The sequence below is a fragment of the Melospiza melodia genome, chromosome 1, assembly GCF_035770615.1.
Source record: "Melospiza melodia melodia isolate bMelMel2 chromosome 1, bMelMel2.pri, whole genome shotgun sequence".
In the NCBI taxonomy this organism is placed as follows: Eukaryota; Metazoa; Chordata; class Aves; order Passeriformes; family Passerellidae; genus Melospiza; species Melospiza melodia.
This window is the reverse complement of record NC_086194.1, coordinates 158,811,557-158,831,738: the sequence shown is the minus strand read 5'-3', so window position 1 is coordinate 158,831,738 and position 20,182 is coordinate 158,811,557. Positions and strand designations below refer to the sequence as shown.

The window sequence follows — 20,182 nt, the reverse complement described above, 5'->3', positions numbered from 1 at the left end:
AAGGGGAAGTGAACTTTGGCAAATGACTCATGAGGCTAACAAGGGAGCTTCTTAATGAACTAAAATGCAAAGAAGAACAGACAAAAAAAAAAAAAAAAAAAAGGAAAATAGGGTGGACAGAAAGAAAGGTGTTAGGAATGGAACTCAGGAACAAAATCAAGAAGATCAAAGTCCAAGGGGGCACTGACGCTAGGGAGGAGCTTCATGGATTATACAAAGGGCCTCCACAAGTATGCTAGTGGGAAAAAAGGATGGAAAAATTGCAGATTCACCAGGTGGAAAAGACAATAATGTTCAATATGAAAAAGGCCAAGGAACTCCATGCCTTGTGTGCATTGTTCTTCATAAGGAGTAACCTGTTATGGTATCAGTCCAGTTGGGAAGGAGAGTGGGAATTGGTTCTGGGTTTGTGTTGAAAAGTTGGATATATTCAATTCACAGATTCACCCAAGGATACCAGAAGAGCTCTCCCACCCTGCTGTACCTGAAAAGCTGCTGTCTATAATCTATGGAAAATTATAGCAGTCAGCAGTAGTCCTTCATGATTAGACAGATTAGTGATACACTTGTCCTAATGAAAGCAAGAGATATCACTACAGACACTATAAACAAATAATCCTTCCCTCAGTTCCTGGAAGTAGCCGTAAGAACACATTTTTGTATTCCCTTTTCCATCATCTAAAGAATGACTCTATTTGGGAGTAGTTAGCGCAGTGTTACCAAGGGTAAACGATGCTTTGTGAACCCAAATGACATTTAGGCACCTGAAGGGATGTAATCAGTGGCCATTGCTTTCAGCAGCCCCTGGCCACTACTTCCAGCAGCTCTGAAATCTGGTCATTTCCTTGCCTGGCCACAGGAGCCCACACCTGGGACAGCTTGTGTCCTGGGGATGTAATTCAAGCCAATGGATTTTTTTGCTGCTTTCCCATTTTTGGATTTAACCAGTTTCACTGCTGAATAAGTACCCCAGAGAAACACACAGACACAAGATACCGACAGATTGGGCTACAGACTGCCACAGACAAAACTCTGCTTTGCCAGCACCCCCTGAGCATGAGCACCAGTGGCAAAATCCTCTCTTTGTTTGGCAGACACAGGAGGCCATCCATGCAGGCACACACAGAATTACCTGATTGCATGGGCACATGTACATTCACGGGTCCCACAGGTACCAGCATGAACCCTCTGCCTGCCTGGAAACCCCACCCAGATTCCAGGCTCCCTTACTGGCCCCAGGAGTCCCCTCACCACTGGCTGGTCCAGCTTGATGCTCACTAGCCAACATGGAGTACTGGCACACTTGTCCAGCATGGATTCCCCATGCTGATCCCTCACCCTAAATCCAGACCTCCTTCCTGCTGCTTAGTCCAGATGGCAGTGTGCAGGTGAGTGCCCCATGCACACCCAGGTGGAGAGCTGAGGACAGTTGTCACCACAGTGCCTCAGCACCTGTCACACGGCTTCCTCCAAGCACTGGCACGGAGCCCCTCCCTTGCTTTGCTCATGCAGGTTCCTCCTGATAGCTATGGCTGTTTTTTGGGACACACTCCATCCCCACCCCAGTGAGGGGCAGCTGAGATCCCCACCCTCTCCAGTAGCTGGCACAGAGACCCCAGGCTCTCCAGTAGCTGGTGCCAGGCCAGGGTTTCCTACAAACCCAGCCTGGCTCCTGTAGCTGGCACTCAGCCCTTTTAACCCTCACACATGCACCACAGAGAGAGATTGCTCTGAAAGTTAAAAAAAGATTTAATAAGAAGATAGGACAGGTTATGGTGATCAGGTGGCAGGCCCCAGCCAGACAAGTGCATTGATCAGAGCCCTTTTTCACAGAGGTGTAACAAAATGGTGAAAATACAGAAGAATGACAGAAAATAATTCATTATTTGGAAAATTAACGGTAATGCTTCAAAAGCCCATATTAAAGAGAAAGAATACTCTGAAGCCTGTGATTTAATTGCAGTACTTAAGAACTTCCATAAGAACTCACAGATTCTAATAATAAGGGCTCTATAATTTAGCAGATAAAAGCAGAACAAAAGCCAGTAGCTGGAAGTTCAAAAATCAGAATTAAAAAGTCTTACTTCTAAGTGAGGCAGAGTGATCAGTGGGATCAAAGAAAGTTAAAGCTTGATGTCTTTGAGAGCTAACTTCGTTTCCAGAAGTTATTCTTTAGCCAAATCAGTGGTTGTGGTATCAAGAAAATAGTTGGAAACGCCATAAAAATTAACCAGATTAAGTCCACAGAGCTATTTTTCTCTCTACTTCCTCTGGATTTATACAAGAATGATGGTACCAATACAGCATATAGGTAAAATCAGTAGAAACAACAGGGCAACCTGGTAATGATTTCATATGGCATCTCCTCTCCTCTCCTCTCCTCTCCTCTCCTCTCCTCTCCTCTCCTCTCCTCTCCTCTCCTCTCCTCTCCTCTCCTCTCCTCAATTCAATTTAATTCATTTTTTATTTAGGGTCTCTTGAAACAATGTAATGACAGAGAGCAGTCACACTCACAGCAGTTATAGCAAAATGTGAACAGAACAACAAAGAGCCTGTAGAATCCATCAGGTACCAGCTTGGTGACAAACTCACAGCTTAAATTCGGTGTCTTTTACCACTCCAAACTGGCAAACAATTTTTCAGTGGATTTCCTTTAGAGAGCACTCCAAAATCAAACAATAATTCATTAGTAATCCTTTAAATGTTATATTAAGCTAGCAGTGATTTTATTAGCTTTATACAGGTAGGACTTCATGAACCTTACCTGAATCCCAGATTTAGATTATGTGTAGCCACATTTCTGAATTCTGATATGCAGTAGAGCTAAAAATTGTTTATCCTATTTATTCTCTAGCTTTATACCAGTTGCCAAAATTATTTTTAGCGCCCACATCCTGACATATTTAAATCCTACTAGTATTTCTTATCTACATGCTTTAATAATGCTGTACATCAGCTACCAGTTTTTCTTAATATTTCTGAAAGAAATGCATGTAAGTCCACAGAAGTCACTAGATAAAAATCCTCTTCTGTTAATAAACACCATCTGCTCCTTTCTTTGCTTCCTCACCTCCATTTATTGATAAAGCTGTGATCATGCTTGAAATGTTTAACATTGCACTCAGATCCCTCTTAAAAATATTTCAGCAGAATTTCTGAACTCCATAGCAGCACTCCAGTACAAATATTAAGACCATTTCATTACTTATACAATGTCTAATAATTCAGTTTTATTATATAGATTTAAAATTATGTGCAGCAGTACAAACCAGATAAAGTTATATTTCATACCACTGCTATAAATATTTGCAATTCACCTCCTGGGCATTCAGAGTTTCCACTGTAAGGGTAATCTATATATTAAATTTTTCTATTCTTTGCCATGGCCAATAGGATAACACAAGAATGTCTATCATATTTAACTTGAATAAAGATTGCCATAAATGCTAGCAGTCCATTTCTTAATGAATTCAATGATTTTAGCAATGTCAGCTACCTGTTTAAAAGCTGTAAAATACCACAGTGAGAACAGAAGGAAGCACTGTTCAAAGCAGGACTAGAACCACTGAATCCCCTTTGCTGTGTGGCCAAGCTGCTCTGCTGCTTTCTTTCTTAGCAGCTGTATTTCCCCTCCCTTACTCTCCGTGAATAAAGCTGCTTATGTATCTTAGGACAACAGGAAATGGAAAAGTCCTTCGGCCTCTTCTGTTCCAAAACCAAATTATCCCACAAGAAATAAAATAAAAGCACATCTATAAAATAAAATAGGCACATCTACACTGTACTTAGCTAAATTATCAAATAGGAAATTAAGGATAGCATTCTTTCTCCATATATTAATACATGTTGTAGAGAGCCTGAAAGCTACTAAAAACCTCCTCCTAAACCTCTCCAAAAAAAACAAACAAACAAAAAACCCAAATAAAAACAAACAAACAAACAAACAAACAAAAAGGCACAGATTCAGCAGGCTTAGAACTTCCCCATTTCTCACTCCAACCAGCAATGCTGTGTTACTAGACAGTGATAAAATTAGCTCCAGGGTATTTTTAAAATCCCTCCTTAGTTTTTTGTGCACCTCACCATTTTCTGTTGTCACTGTAAGTGAAGTCTATTACTTTTGAGTAATCTGTTCCAGTTTTCTCTCATGCAGTAAATTTTCTTCAGGGGTATTGTGCTATGTAGAGAGGTATGTTTATCAGATATGGTCTTTTCTGAATAATAAAGAAGTTGAACATGAAGAAGTTTGTGTGTAATGGTACCAAAGATAACTCAAATATGCTACTTGATATGGAGGAAAGAAAAAGGGGGTGAGAAGAGAGAAAGAAGGAGAGAAGAATGGAGGGGTGAAGATTGCAGACTGAGGCTTATGATATTGATGTTTAGCAGGCCAGGGTTGATATTTTGTGGTCTGCAGTGCACTTGGTTTGACTGAATGCAATTGCAGTGGATTACATATGGTGCATCAGAATAGTCTTTCTATTAATGATACAATTTTATATCTTTTCATAAACATTTTTATTCTCGGGAGATCAGAAAATGAATATGTTCCTAATATGCTATGATCAAGAAAGTCCACCCTAGATTCATATTTCCCACAGATTCTATCAGGTACTCTGGAGTTTCTTGTCAACTTTCAGCTCAACTGCAAATTTGTCAAGAGGATGAGAAGTCACTAAAATAGATATTTGGAGGCTTTGTTTCTTTTATTTTACTTTTTCTAAATAGTGAACAGTAATGGATTCCATATAACCATATACCTATGAAATCTATTTCAAACCATCTCAAAAGAAAATGTTTTAAATTATCTCTGATTATGAAAGGTATGTTCCTTTTTTTCAAATTACAACTGGATCTAATCCCTTCAGATATATGTCTCTTTACTTCTCATCCTATCCTCTCAAGCCACCTCTATAATTTTGTTTTATTGCAATGACAGGTTGTTAAGCACGTCTGTCTTAAATTTCAAATTACATATCCATAATGAAGGCTTAAATTATGAGGCCTGATATTTAAGGGTACTAAGTATGTAGATGTTTCATCAAGAAGCTAAAAAGGAGCTACTGGGCAATCAAAATTTTTGAAAACTGGATACTAGGCAGAACCAGATCTTAAAATGTTGATTGCAGGGTTATACATGTTCACAAAGAGTACAAGAACAGAAATGGAAATTTCCCTGATGTGATTATCATTTAAATACATCTATTCTCTCACATCAAGGAAAGAGGCATTACATGAATGTAATGTAATGTAATGAGTTTTCACTTCTTTGCTATCTGAGTATAAAGAGGATAGCTTCACATGAAGTCAGAAAAAAGCATAGTGAAAGAAAAATTCTCTGACTGAATGAAGTCAGCTCGATTCAGGTCTTAAAACTGTAGATCTGGCTGTGGAAAGGGAGATTCCATTGAACTAAAACTCTAGAATCCAGCCTGACTTTTTTTAAAATTCCTAATTTCACAAAATGAAACATCAGTTTCAAAAAGAAATTAGTATCAAGTTCAAGTAACAAGTTTATGCTTTGTTCTAAAATGCTGATTTCTGTGGTTGAAGGTAAGATTTCCCCAGATTTTATATTGACCCAGGAGCTTGAGTTCTATTAATCAGCATGTTATTTTCACCTAGAAACGAGCTATGTGAGGGGTCAGTCATATGTGCAAGCTGAAGCCTTTGACTGATCTTCCATTTTAATCTTATTCTCTATCATAACTGAGATGCATGGTATGCTATATGTTAGCTTTAGCAGTGCAAAATCTTTCAGTAAATTGTTTATAGGGACAGATGATATCATATATAATGAATTCAATTCATGCATGAGAAGCATATATTTTGCATAATTAAAAATCCATAGGAATTTCATAGTGCATTTTAATAAAACAGTTTTAATTATCTGCTTCTGAACAGTTACCAAATGCTTGAAAAATAACAGACTGCAGAGTAGCTGTAATCTAGACAGAACCGTTTACATATAGCCTGAATGTCTCTTTTATATGCAACCCACAAAAGATAGTGTATAATAATTTCATCTATTTTCTGTAATAAATCAAGGAACAAGAAGGACCCAAAAATTATTTTATGTTTTTCATTTTATATCTTGGTATATAAGAGAGAATTTCTACATGAAGTAGAATTCTAATGCATCATGCCTAAAGGTAAATGATTTCAATGGCTGAAGACATTTCCCTACAAAGTGATTCTGGGCTGTATTTCTACAGCAGCTCTTCACTGAATTACCAATTTTTGGAAAGTTTCCTGGCTATCAAAGTGTTACTCAGCTAGTTACTCTCTCAGGGATTAGTGTCTGTTGCAGATGGGACCACGTAGGGTACAGCAATGGCCTCAGAACTTCTCCAGGCAGTTTACTAGAGCTCCAGCTTTGCTGACAGAGACACTTCATGGAAATAGAAAAATCAAGTATGTTAACACCAAGTGTCCTTAAAGAAAGGGTGGGGAATTCAAAAATGAAAAAAAACCATAACAAAGAAAGCAAAGAAAAAAAACAACAGCTTCTGCTTATATCCTGTAAAAACTTGCTAGAGTTCATAGTCCCTGGTACCAAGAAAAGGGTTTAAAAAATAAATGCATGATATAAACCAACTCATAAAATACTACCATAGTGAATTGATCATAAACAAGATCCTTCCTGGGACATATATATGAAATACTGTGAACTTCTGGACTTCAGGAATACATGTTCCAGCTCATTAACTTCAGTGTCTGTATGAAAACTGCAGACAATTGTGTAAACAGCAGTAGAGAAATATATTTATGTCAATTCAGAGAACTGAGTCAGCAGTTCTCCTGTGCAAACATATGAGAAGGCTTCCATCCATAAAATTTGCAGATGCCACTATCCAGTGATATTCAAGACTAACTAGCAATGTCTTGACATTAATTTGAATATGCATGTGTCTAAAGAACCAGAATAACAATTGTTCAATAACAATTAAGTTTCTCAGAATTAAAAGAACTTGTCACTATTACAGATAAAAAAATATTTGTGTCTGGATGGTACTATAGATTATAGAGCTTAAAATATTTTGGTTTGAGACATGACTATGCATCTGTGAATGATTACATGAAAAGCAAATATAGTAATTTGGATAAGGTTATCTATGTGTATTTCTGTATATTTCTGTGGAAAGTTTAGGGGTTTTTTCATGTATAAAGATCAGAGGAAGAAAAAAACAGATTATTTTGTTAAGAATGTCTTACCTTCATAGTAAACTTTAAACCCATGAGCACTAACTGCAAAGTCACTTGTCAAGCGCAGTGAAAATACAGATTTTGTACTTGTCACAGGTGGAGGAAGATGAAATCCTGTTAACCTAAGAAAAAAAAAAAGCACAATTCATGGTTAATTGTTTGGAAAATAAAACTGTGTGTGACAGATGGCTGTTCTCAATAATATTTAATCATGGAAAGGACAACTGTCTTAAAAGGATGTGGTTTGCATTACTTGCAAAAATTATTTTATATAGCAAATGAGAAATTATTAGAAAATTTGACTATATTTGGTGGACACTATATTTAGAATAGATGATAGTAAGATGCAGAAACTGGATTTAAAACCAGTTCAGATTATCGGTAGCTGGAAAAATAGAACAACCAAAGAAATCACAATACATAAGAAAATTTAGGGTTTATGTTCAAAAATGTATTGCATTAAATATCTTATACAGGTTTCTACTAAAATTTGTAGTAGCTGAATTTTTCCACAGTAATATGATGAAAGAAAGGGACCGTGATTCACTTTAATGAGGGAATTTAATATTTAAACAGTGCACTTTGGCATCAGAGAAGACATTTTTAATTTCAACTCGAAGAGCAGCGTTATTGTGAAATAATAAATCCATACAAAAAGCTCTCTTGAAAGGAATTACAGGGTCATTAAGGTTTGTGATTTTGGCACTTTTAATTTTGGTTTTGTTTTGTTGTATTAAGACCACTGTGTTTGAGACACAAATGAAAGAAAATATTTTTGTGTACTCAGCTCTGCTGATACTCACTTCTACATATTTATTTGATGTACATATGACAACTCTTATCTTCCTCAGTTTTAGGAGAATAACCTTATCTGGGTTCATATCAGACCAATATAGCCCATAACATTTAACTGTCAAAAATGTGTAAAGAACAAGTAGAAAAATTTAGCTGTGTACACCTAGACCAGTGAAATCAACACATACCTTTGGAACCCACTCAGCCATGTGTGGTGAATTGTGTAGTAGATGGGCTGATATATTTTATTAATGACTGTGATTAAAATTATTTCCATGTGTTTGAGATAAGCCCTTATTTTACATTTTACTTTGAATTAAGAACAACAGAAAAATGCTGGTCAAAAGGGACCTGTAGAGGCCACATAGTCCAACCTACTGTTCAATGCGGGTTAAAAGGCAGAGTTAATCTGGGTGGCTCAAGATTTACGCTTTCCTTTTTCATTGCTATAACAAATTAATGGTGATTTTTTGTTTGCTAGGGTTTTTTTCTGTTTGGTTTAGTTTTTTGTTTTGCTTTGTTTTTTTAAATACAGCTATATATGTGCAGCTAGGTAGGCTGGTCTTTAGCACGCTTTAAGAAATTTGCAAACTCTGATAATTTTGCTGGAAGAGATGACGTATTTTTTATTTTGCTTGATGTAGGAACAAACACCAATGGCGTTTACTGATGTTTCAATACATTTACTGCAGCTTATTCTGAAATTCAGTCTCAGTCCTCTGAAATCACAAATTAGCTGATAAGTTATGTCCTGCCATTATCAGCATTTCTAATCTCATCGAAGGAAGGATGTAGAGTGATGAGAAGCCCAGAATCCAAAAGGTCAGGAAATAATTTGCTAAAAAATGGTGTAATTGCAATATTAGCATTTATTTAATGTTTTGCCTATTTTTAGCTTTAAGATACCTTTAGATGAGTTCAATATAGTGTAGCAGTAATCCACTATGAAGCTTATTTGTGTGGGGATCATAAAAAGTTTTAGATTTTTCTTTGATCTCTATGTACTTGGTATCCTTAACAGATACTGCAAATTTATAGGTATTATATTGATGTTTTTTTCTTAAACAATCTTTGGAAAACAAAACAAAATTAAAAAAAAAAAAAAAAACAAAAAAAAAACCTCCTCAATACAGTAGCCAATTATTGCCATATTACAGTCATGAAAGATATGAAAGCCAAATGATAATAATACTCCCATCATATAACCATGAAAATGAAAAACATGAACAAAAGAAGGAAAGGTCCCTAACAACATATATATTCACATATTTATATATAGCATGTCCTTAGAGGGTGTATTTAGAAAGCTGTTCTTTGTTTTGTCATTGATATCTTTATGAATAATGTTATTAAAACAAGACTAAAGAACTTATGTTAATATGAAAAGATGGATAATTATGTACAGAATATTTATGATTAAGGAAATGCATTTTCATTACGTTAGGAAAGTATACTTTTGTTCTATTAATAGGAAAAGGAAATAAAATGCTTACATCTCCCAAACAGGCATATGCATAATTTTTTAATAAATCAGTATCAGTGCATTTTTTCTAATAGATTGGTCATCAACAAATAAATCACTTAATTTATTGGTTAGCATCAATACTTTAAAATAAGTTGGCCTAATGTAAAACCGAACCAATAATTAGAATAAAACTCACGGTAGATCTAGCTGGTATCCATTTATGTACTCAAAGATTTAAAAGAATTCTGAGTATAAACGTATACCCAGCAGAAAAGAAATACAGTGATCCCAAAGCATTGAATTTTATGAGTGGTATGTAGACGCAGCTTAGATGGATAGTGGATTTTTAAAATGAACGCATATGTTACTAACATAGTAAACATTACAACTCCTGATGCAAAACAGATCATTATAGGAGCTGTTGGATACCATTTAGCTTTCATCAGTGGGCCTTTTATAACCATCATTATGTTGCATTTAGTCAAAAAGGATAAGCTTCTTTCTTTAATTTGGTTGCTACACTTGAAATGATGTGAAGAAATTCAAAGGTGGTATTTTTGGTTTAGTGGATGTAAAATTAATCAAAAATTTTAGTAAGTAAAAATTCAACATGCAAATATCACTCAGTAAAATACTACAGATTTTTAGAAATAACTGTAATGTAATTCATATTGAAATAACCTAATACTTGAGTATTATTCATTAGGTACAAAAGGATATTGACCTCAGAGCTTAAGTCTTATTTGTATGTTAAACTCTACAACTCTGTCATAAGTGTTAGCTAGAATAGTTTTCATTGCCTTTTAAAATGAAACATAGCAAGCACATCATAACTGCAGGAGAGAGATGGCAGGTAAGCACACCAAAATACCTGTAAGACAATGTATCTGCATGGATCTGATTGCCATTTATTCAGATCAGTCTCAATGTCCAACTAAATGTTAGACAACTAAATGTCTAACTCAGTACTCTGGTAAAAATGAAACTTTAGGTGGAAAAATTATGCAAAATAAGTAGTTATCTCGTTAAGCAGATATCATATGCATATTAAACACATTTAAAATTTAAATTTCCTCTAGCAGCTGAAGTTTTTTTTATCTGCAACAATTTTCCATCTTACATTGCATTTGCATATCTTATTCCATTTGTACCAACTTTTTTCAAATTTAAAATACCTAATGGAGTTATTCAGGTGACTCTCTATTGCTGTGTTAGATACTGTGAGATATTTGAAACATAACCACAGAGTTGGTAGGTATGACATTGTACCACTGTGAGATGCATGTGCTTCTGGAGAGATGGAGGCCAAGCAGGACCTGCCTACATCTTTGGTAGGCTCTTAAATTATTCCTTTATAGTCTACCACTTTGGCAGAAAAAAAATAAATTTGGCAGATGCACTTTCTCTTCTTTTTTTTTTTTTTATTTCTTTTCTTTTTGGTGGGATTATCTGTTCCTTTTCTTCTTTCCCTTTTTGATTTTGGAAGTGTTCTCAGACCTCATTAAGAGATCCCATTAGTACCTGGTACTAGGTAGCCATGGGAAACCATGGGAAACCATGGGAAACCAGGGGAACTAAAAGACAATGTCTACAGAGGTTTAAGAAAAACCTATTTTTTTCTGTCTCAACTCTTGAAAACCCAAATTTTATATGGTGACAGTCTATTTGAGCATTTGATTTTGATGATGCAGTTTAGCTACAGAATGTTATCAAACACAGAAAAGTGATACAAATTTGTAAATGAATACACTGCATGAATGAATATATTTGGTTTTTTTTCTTCTTGATGTGTCTAACAAGCTTGCCAGGCACCTGACACCCACAGGAAATGGACACATTATGTATGTAGTGCAAGGTTACAGATGTTTCTGGGAGCCCAGGAAAGGGTTAAGAAGTATTTCTATTGATTCAACTTTTTTATGTCAGAAAGACCAGATGCTCATCCTGAAATATTTATTGTATATAGAAATTCTAAAGCTCCAATAGCAAATATGGTAAAATTATAGGCATCATTTGGAGACACAATATGTATTCAAAATTTATGTATTATTTGCATGCAAAACTACAATGCTATATAGTTTCAGTAACATGAATCTGTCAATGTATTTGCAATCATCTCAGAGTATAAGAATGGAGAAGTGAAACACCCATTTCCTTGGAACAAGAGAAAAGGAAATATGAGATTAAATTACCCATGTAGACCCAAGACTGAGGAGAAGAGAATCATCACCATCATACTCTGTGACAAAGAATTAATCTTGTTGGTTTTTTTCCATGACTACCCCATGGTGTCATCTTTATCCTCTCAAGGAAAACCAAAGTGGCTTAGGATCTAAGAGGACATAAAAAGCACCACAGACCACCACCAGAAAAAAAAAAAAAAAAAAAAAAAAAAAAAAAAAAAAAAAAGAGGTAGATTCTAGTAGAATTCTGTACAATTTTAACTGCATATTTTTGAATAATTAGTTTCTTTGAGTATGACTGCTAGTAATATTGTAGACAGATTAGTAACAATAGCTGTTATATTCACTGCTATATTTTCATTTCTTAAGACTTCTTGATGAAATAAGATTTTTTTTTGGGTCCTCAGATGTCTCTAAATACTCAGGGTCCAAGGGCATACAATTTCATAATGTACAAATAAAGTGGTTAAGGGATGTCTTTTTACAGGTGAGAGACTAGTTTTGAAGGAATCTGTGTCTTATATGCGTTCTGACACCATCCTCATTTATTTTTCAGTAATGGAAAAAGTCAAATGGAGTCTCAAAGAAAATATTGTCTTATGTACGCAGGAATTTCTAAATATTCTTTCAATACCAATTAAAATACAATAAATAAATTCTGGGCAATAGGGATAATGTTTGAACCTATATGCAAATTTTTAGTAATATTTTTTAGTATTGTAAATTATTAAAAATGACACAATTATTTTCTTTCAAGCAGGTCATTTACAGAGTGTGTCCCCGTGTCTCTTCCTCCTGTACTATATTCTGTCACATGCTATAGATTCAAAAAAAGAAGGCACGTATATTAAACAGTTGAATCTGTCTGTTTTCATTTTCTAAGTATATTTACACTAGTACTCCAAGAGTAATTATAATCTCTCTATTTTAATCTCTCCCACCATCTTTTCTCAATCACATATGACATAATTTTAAAACAACAAATCATCTCAGATTTGGGGTTTCCAAGACTTTAGAGTTCTGACTGGAATTTTCTGCAGTTTGATCAGTCATTTGCTTTCTGCTTTTACTGTGGTCCTTGTGATAAAACTTAAATCATATATCACTTTAAGCTGCATGCTGAACTTTAAACTCATCAGCCCTCAAGGAAGACCAGCTCCCAATTTCAGAATCTAAATAGAGCAATCATTTCATAATTGCAAAGTTGAAATTATGGAAAGAAATCTTGATTAGTCATAGAAAAGTGCTCCTAGATAAATTGTTTACTTGAGACTGCGATGTGACGAATAAGATGACTGCATTTCCTCTTTGCTTGTGTGTCTTAGATATTTGTTGTTTGACATTGATTATGCTTTTAAATAGGTAAATTTTTGCATGTATTTTAACAGCTCTTTGTATTGTTGTGCTTTCTTTTTGGGTTCACAAGATTCTAGCTTTTCTACAGTTTATTAGTTATTTCCAAAGAAAATACAGTTCCTCAGGAATACTTCTGCTTAGATAGGAGAGTATCCAAAGAAATTCACCAGAAAAGTTTTAAGTGAATAGCAGTCTCACTTAATATCAAAAAATTTTTGATTAGGTCACAGAAATTTTACAGCAGGAAGGGTTTTAGTCTAATCTGAAAGGTGCAAGAATTGTTTGTCCCTAATTTATGTAAAATTATGCAGAAACATAAAACGTGTTAACATGCTGAGTTATTGTAACTTTGACTGCAAAATTAAAAAGAATGTCAAAGTTTACACATTCTCACTGTTAGTTTGATCTCCAAATAACTGTTTATTCCTGTAAAAAGGAGAAGATAGATTCTGAAAAAGAATATGCATAATAAGCAAAGTCTAAGTATAAAAGGGAGGCAGGTAAAACAAACTGGTGTATAACTTCATGGAAGATCTTCCCCACAAGTAAAGGAAAACTTTCTGAAGACAACAGAAATTTTATTCTGTATTTAGCAGTTTACAGGAAACTGAAATATCTAATATTTTCAAATAACAGATAAAATGTTTCTAATTTTTTTTCTTTTACACAAATGTAACTTTTCCTTTTCCTTCTTTTACATGAATGTAATTTTCCACTAAGAAATTTTGGTCTTAATGGTACATATTTAAGTTGATAATCTTCAGAAAATATTATTCGAAAATCCATAACACATATACAAAATGAAGCTTCATCACCAGTGGATTTTTCCCATTAAGTTAGCTATAATCCTTCTACCAGCCATTTTATATTTGCTGGTATATCCAGTAACTTGCTATCTGTTATTTATGCAGACACTACCAGTCAATACTTTGCAAATAAATACATCATGAATTTCGTTGGGTACTGTTGGGGCTTGGTTTTGTTGGACCACATACTGATGAATCCATTATTAGCTGCTGGAGTCCTGTCTGTGTGATTTTGTATTCATATAAACTTCTATTAATTTTCTAAGCAGCAGATGATTAGATTTAACATCTGACTAGCCTGATGCTACACTGATTCAATTTGAAATTTAGTGAGATCTTTTGCCTGCCAGATAGTTGTTTAACATTTTCCCACTAACTCTAATTATTATTAAAAAAAAAAAAAAAAGGAAAAAAGAAAGCCCTCAACAGAAGGGTTTGCTTATTTGCATTCTCTAAGATAAAAGCATGATATTCTCACCCAATTTGCTGCTGCATTTGCTGTGGCCAGCATCTACTCAACTAAAATAACAACATTCTTCATTATTTTTTTCTAGCTGCAAATTTGTTTTTATCTAATACTCATCAAATATTTGATTCAGAGGACCATATCCCCTTATTTATACATGTCATGGAATTTTCTTACTTTTTATACCAAGATATTAAAGAAAATATATGATTACTTAATAAACATAGATTTTCAATGTTGAATGTATGAAATTTGACATCCCATATTTTGGTTGTTAATTTTTTTTGGTTGCCCTCTTTCATGGGAATGCAAAATCTAGCGTCTCTTTCTCTTTCAGTCTGTTATCTTCTTTTTTTCTATGTCATTTCCATAATAATTCATCAGACATGTAAGCATTTGTGCTGATTTTGACTGGGGTGGAGTTAATGCTCTTCACACTGATTAATATGGGCTTTGTTTTGTGTTTGTGCTGAAAACAGTGAGACAATGCAGGGATGGTTCTGTTCCTGCTGGGCAGTGCCTTTGCTGCTCCCTGCACTTCCACTCTAGTTAGTAGGCTGGGGATGAATGGGAAGCTGGGAGGAGATGCAGCCAGGATAGCTGAGCCCCAGACCTGAGGGATATCCCACAGCACAGGGTGTCTCGCTCATCCTATGAAGCTGGGGAAGAAGAAGGAAGGAGAGCTGTTGGGAATGATGGCATTTGTCTTCCCAAGTCACCATCACTCCTCATGGGAGCCCGCTCACCTGGAGGTGGCTGAATGCCTGCCTGCCTGCCTGAGGGTGAATTAATTCCTTGGTTTGCAGTCCTTGTGTGTGTGGCTTTGGATTTCCCTAATAACCCATCTTTGTCTTAGTCCATGAGTTTTATCACTTTTACTCTTCAATTTCTCTTCCCCCTGGTGGGGGAGTGAGGGAGTGGCTGTGTGGTCCTTAGTTGCCAGCTGGGGTTAAGCCACAACAGCATCTCTGGTCTCTAAACAGCAAACCGAGCATCTACCAGTAGAAAGTTTCAAAAGCTCTGAAAACTATTTGAGGAGCAATAGCAGTCATCCATAAATGGCAGTCAAGAGAAAACTAAGAAAAGCAAGGCAATATGATTTTAAAAACTACTTATGTATTTCACTACCAAAAATGATGAAACAAAATATATTCTATATCATTAAATACATTATTTATCAACAATGTTTTTAAGTATATGAAAGAGTAATCAAATAAAGTATTTTTAAAAGTAAAGTCATCTACAACTGTTAACTGCAAATATTTTTGCTTTTGAACAAAACCTTTAAAGTGGTCCAGAACATATTTACCTATGCTTCTCCTCCTTCTCAGAAATCTGAACTCCATACACAAATGCATACAGATTATAAGTTTGAAGTACATCTCATGCTATTGGATTTCTATATCAAATTCCACAGCCTAGTGCTCGAGATGCAGCTCTAACGATTTTAGCATTTTTTTACTGACTCCATATCCACTGAAAGTATCATGAATATCACAAAAGAAAGATTTTTTTTTACTCCTGTTATGTTTTTCCCTCGCATGTTATAAGGTTACACGTTACAAGGAAAATTAGATTAATCATCCCAAATAAACAAATAGAAAAGTTTTAATATGGAAAATATGAAAAATATATGTGAAAATTACTGTAAAAAGATTACTTGGATATAAAAAATATTCATCTCACAGCACTAAATAAGAGGATATCAAACAAAGCAGGGGCAGGTCTGAGGTCAAAACAGTTTGTTCGGGCTTTATACAGTTAGGTTCTGAAAATCTGCAAGAAAGGAGGTGTCTCAGCCTTCTGGGCAGTCAGATCCAGTCCTTAACTGTCCAAGAGACACACTAAATCAGATTCAAATTATTCTGTGTGGTAATAGCCCTGTCACCTGATCTAAATAACAGACCAAAGTGATCACAAATACCACAGGAGAGAGAGCCTTGAAATTCTAACGTGCTTAGTCTGACGGCACATACCAAAGTCAGAAAGCGTTTTCTTCCAGTGATTGAACAGGTACAAAGACTTGAATACCAGGATTCAGGCTTGTTTTAAAAGCCCTAATCTCTGTAGAAAGTTCTTTTTCACAGTCCTTATGATAAATAAAGTCATAGGAGCATAGAAACCTTTGGCTTGTAAAGCACTTTCAAGGGTCATCTAGTCCAAGTCCTTTGTGATAAGCAGGGACATATTCAACTAGAGGATGCTGCTCAGAGCCCCATCCAACCTTACCCTGAATATTTCCAGGGATGGGACATCTACCACTTCTCTGGGCAATCTGGCCCACTGTTTCACCACCCTCACTGTAAAAAATTTCTTCATTATATCTAGTCTGAATCTAGCCTCTTTTAGTTTGAAACCATCAACCTTTGTCCTACCACCACAGGCCCTACTGGGAATGTGTTCCTGTCTTTCTTAAAAGCCTCTCTTAAGTACTGAAAGATCACAATAAGATGTCCCTGGAACCTCTAACTGAGGGGAGGGGGAAAAAACCCAAATCTTTGTTAGTACTACCACTATTTATTTATGATATAAATTTTACAAGAGTATTTCTACATCAAGTAGATGTACAAAGTTCATCATGTACTGCACTAATTGCCAGTTGAGGGAGTAGATGGTCCCCCATTATTCTGCACTGGTGTGGCCTCAGCCTGAGGGAAGCAAAGATGTTGAAGGGCTTGAAGAGAACACATGTGGGGAGAGACTGAGGTCACTCGGCCTGTTCAGTCTGGAGGAGACTGAGGCGAGACCTCATCACATTCTACAATTTGTTCATGAGAGAAAGAGGAGGGGCAGACCCTGGTCTCTCTCTGTGGTGACCGGTGACAGGACCCAAGGAAACACAATGATTCTATGATTCTACTTGCACACAAAAGCATCCTACTTTCCTCAGTTTTTAGCATATATTTGGGGTGGGTTTTCTGAGTTACTTTTATTTTTTTTTTCTTTTCCAAATAGAAAATAAATGCTTTTCAAGAATTAAAAGAAGTTTTACATTTTTTAAAAAGGCAATATTTTAATATTAGTACACCACAATATTTCTTAAAGCAAAATAACATTCTTTACATCTTACATATGAATTTAAGTTTCTGAAGATTTGAGAATTGTGTACTTAATCTGATGGATAGCATCAACAATATTTCCATGATTATATGGTTCTGATGACTCTTTTAACTGCCAGAGTAAAACTAATCTCTCATTAACACTCCCATGCATTGGCCTATTCTCACATCCGTGTTTTATGGACCCACCTATGCAACCTTGCCTTTTTGAGCTTTGAGCAGAAAAGACCATATCCTAATAGCAAGTTCAAAGAATCTCAAGGGTCAAAAAGTCTGCAAATATTAGTAGCTAATCCGAGTGAGGATCAAATAAACTCCAAAAGAATTGTGATTATTTGGATCACACAATCATCCATAATAGTGATCAATCACTCACTTTCTCTATACACACACACTTATTAATTAAACTGAAAAGTGTCAAACTAAAACTGATAAGATGAAATTCAATTACCTTTTTGAACTAGTTGTTCAATTAATCCAAGGGTTTAAAAGCATTCAGAAAGGGATTGGACATGTAACTAATAAGTGAATTCAGAGTTCAGCAATATATCACTGATAGAATTGCTAAAGCAATACATGGGATATGAAAATCCCATAATTCAAGAAATCAATCAATTTTTAGGCAGCGGCTGAAGCTCTGTAATGTATAAATTACATATGTACATTGGGTTCTGGCATAAAGATAAGACCTCCTTGTCTTTGTCTTGACCCAGGAATTTTTTCATCTTCTTTTCTCTTGCTGTCCTGCTGTTGAGGGGGAGTGATGGAGTGGCTGATGGGCATCTGGCAGCCAGCCAAAATCAACCCAGCACAACTTCTAATGTTCTTTCTTACACACCAATTCAGAACGAACAACTTTTAAATCTCAGGAGTGTGTTAGAAAAGGATAACACTTATCTACTGAGTAATAGACAATTAAGTTCAATTCCCTTTAGTGTTTATGTTTTTGGATGTGCTTGTGTGCATTCATCTGTACATGTTGTGAAGTTAATAAAGGTGTTGAATTACATTTGAGAGTATTGCAAGACTGGACTGCAACATCCTGGTAAAATTCAGCTTATCTTTGGTCTTTCAAATTTCTTTCTAAAGAAACAGTTACTTAGCCATTGAATCAGGAAGAAAGTAAGAAATGCAAATACTTCCTTAAGAGTATTCTAATTAAAATATTAATAGGAGTAACTCCTACAATTTTTATGTGTCTTTTCAATTGGTTTAAAAGAAATAAACAGAATTTAATAGTTTATAAAATAAAGCAAAATTGATTGAGCAGAAGTGATCGACTAGATTTGAGTTTTACTCTCATTGAAAATAGTAATAAAAATATGCTTTGTTCAGCAAGTCATTAACAAATTGACATATGATTTATGAACTAATTTAATTTTTGTCAAATGATAATTTTTCCCTGTCAAAATGCAAAACCGCTCATGCAATCTATTATTTTAAAATAATGATCATAGGTCAAGGCTGAAAACTGTTAATTGAACAGCTGCTTTGAACTAAATAATAAAGTACTCATCAAGTATGATCATTATATTCTCTACAAAACATGTTTCTAAAACCTGCCATCATCCATTATAAATGTAAAACTTTTATTAAACAACTCCCCACTTTTTTTATATCATAAGAAATGAAACAGATTTTATAAATAATTATCTTTTCTAAAGCACTTAATTTGTTTTAAGATATAAAACTATCAAGAATAACTTCAAATGATAAGTAAGAAGAACCAGATATTGCAGTACCATACAAATACTCTTTAAAAATCTGTAGGATGTGGACTTGCTGGCTTCTTGGAGAGAAAAACTGTTAAGAACAAAACATATCAAGACAATAACCTTTGGAGAATTTGAAAGCATCTTAAGTCCTAAAGTAACTAGAATTAAAAAACAGAAGCATTAAACAAGCAGTACATATTTTTAACCTTGAGTGTCTGGAACATTGTGACAATATAATTTACTGTCCTCATCTTAAAGCTGCGCGAAGATCTATGATAGGTTTTAGCAGATCTTGGAGCCTTCAAAGCACAAAAGGAGAGGAACTTGCCCCATCCAATCTTCCCAGAGTTTTAACACTGAGTTCACACTGGTTCTAGTCATTTGCACCCTTCTCTCTAAATTTATTTAACCACCCTGATGAAGAATTATTGCTTTAAAAATAAACCTGAGTCAATTCAGTTAGCAAAGGGAAGCATATCCTCAAAGTGGTATGCCCGCAGAGTGCCAGAGCCAGTGGAAGAAAGAGAAGGATCACAGAGCCAAAGCCAGAGGAACACAGGAGATGGGTTCCCTTCTGTGAGTGACAACAAGCTCTTAGATGAGTTGGACTATCTTTTGTAACTTTGCCTTAATGTGTGAAAATAGCACAATATGGAAAGGAGAGATGCCATATTTTGCTTCTCACCATTGTAGGTGCCAGGAACTTCCAGAACAGCTTCAGCTTATACTAAATATTCTGTATCGCACTGGAATTCATCCATGAGCAAAAGGCTTGTGACATTATCACCACATTCTTTATTTCTGTTCTAGTATAGAGATAAATTTGTAGTAGTAGGTCACATAAAAGATGACCAACTATATGCATATATTTCAGAATCCATATCCTTTTTAATATGAAAAATTCAGCTTTTTAAAACAGAATAATGACAACAAATAGAATAAAACCAACCGATTCATCAGTTAAATTAGCTGCAATACCTAAACAAAACAAGCAAACAAAAAACTCAATGGATTTTATGTCATTCATTTTCTTCCAGAAAACTTTCACTGAGTCAGAAACAACTTACTTTTCTCACAGGCCCCTGTTCACTTTAAAAGAGAACATATAAGGAGAGTATGCCAGAAAGAGCA

At 35.1% G+C, this 20,182-nt stretch overlaps 1 protein-coding gene across 3 annotated transcripts in view; it reads right to left on the bottom strand.

The window, feature by feature from the left end:
* The window catches only part of CSMD3 (CUB and Sushi multiple domains 3), a 588,763-nt gene that overhangs the window by 475,894 nt on the left and 92,687 nt on the right, over positions 1–20,182 (bottom strand). For all 3 annotated transcript variants that reach the window (XM_063173375.1, XM_063173384.1, XM_063173392.1), the window contains exon 3: positions 7,216–7,328. In XM_063173375.1, the coding sequence (XP_063029445.1) occupies positions 7,216–7,328 (113 nt within the window). The remainder of the gene's footprint in view (positions 1–7,215; positions 7,329–20,182) is intronic.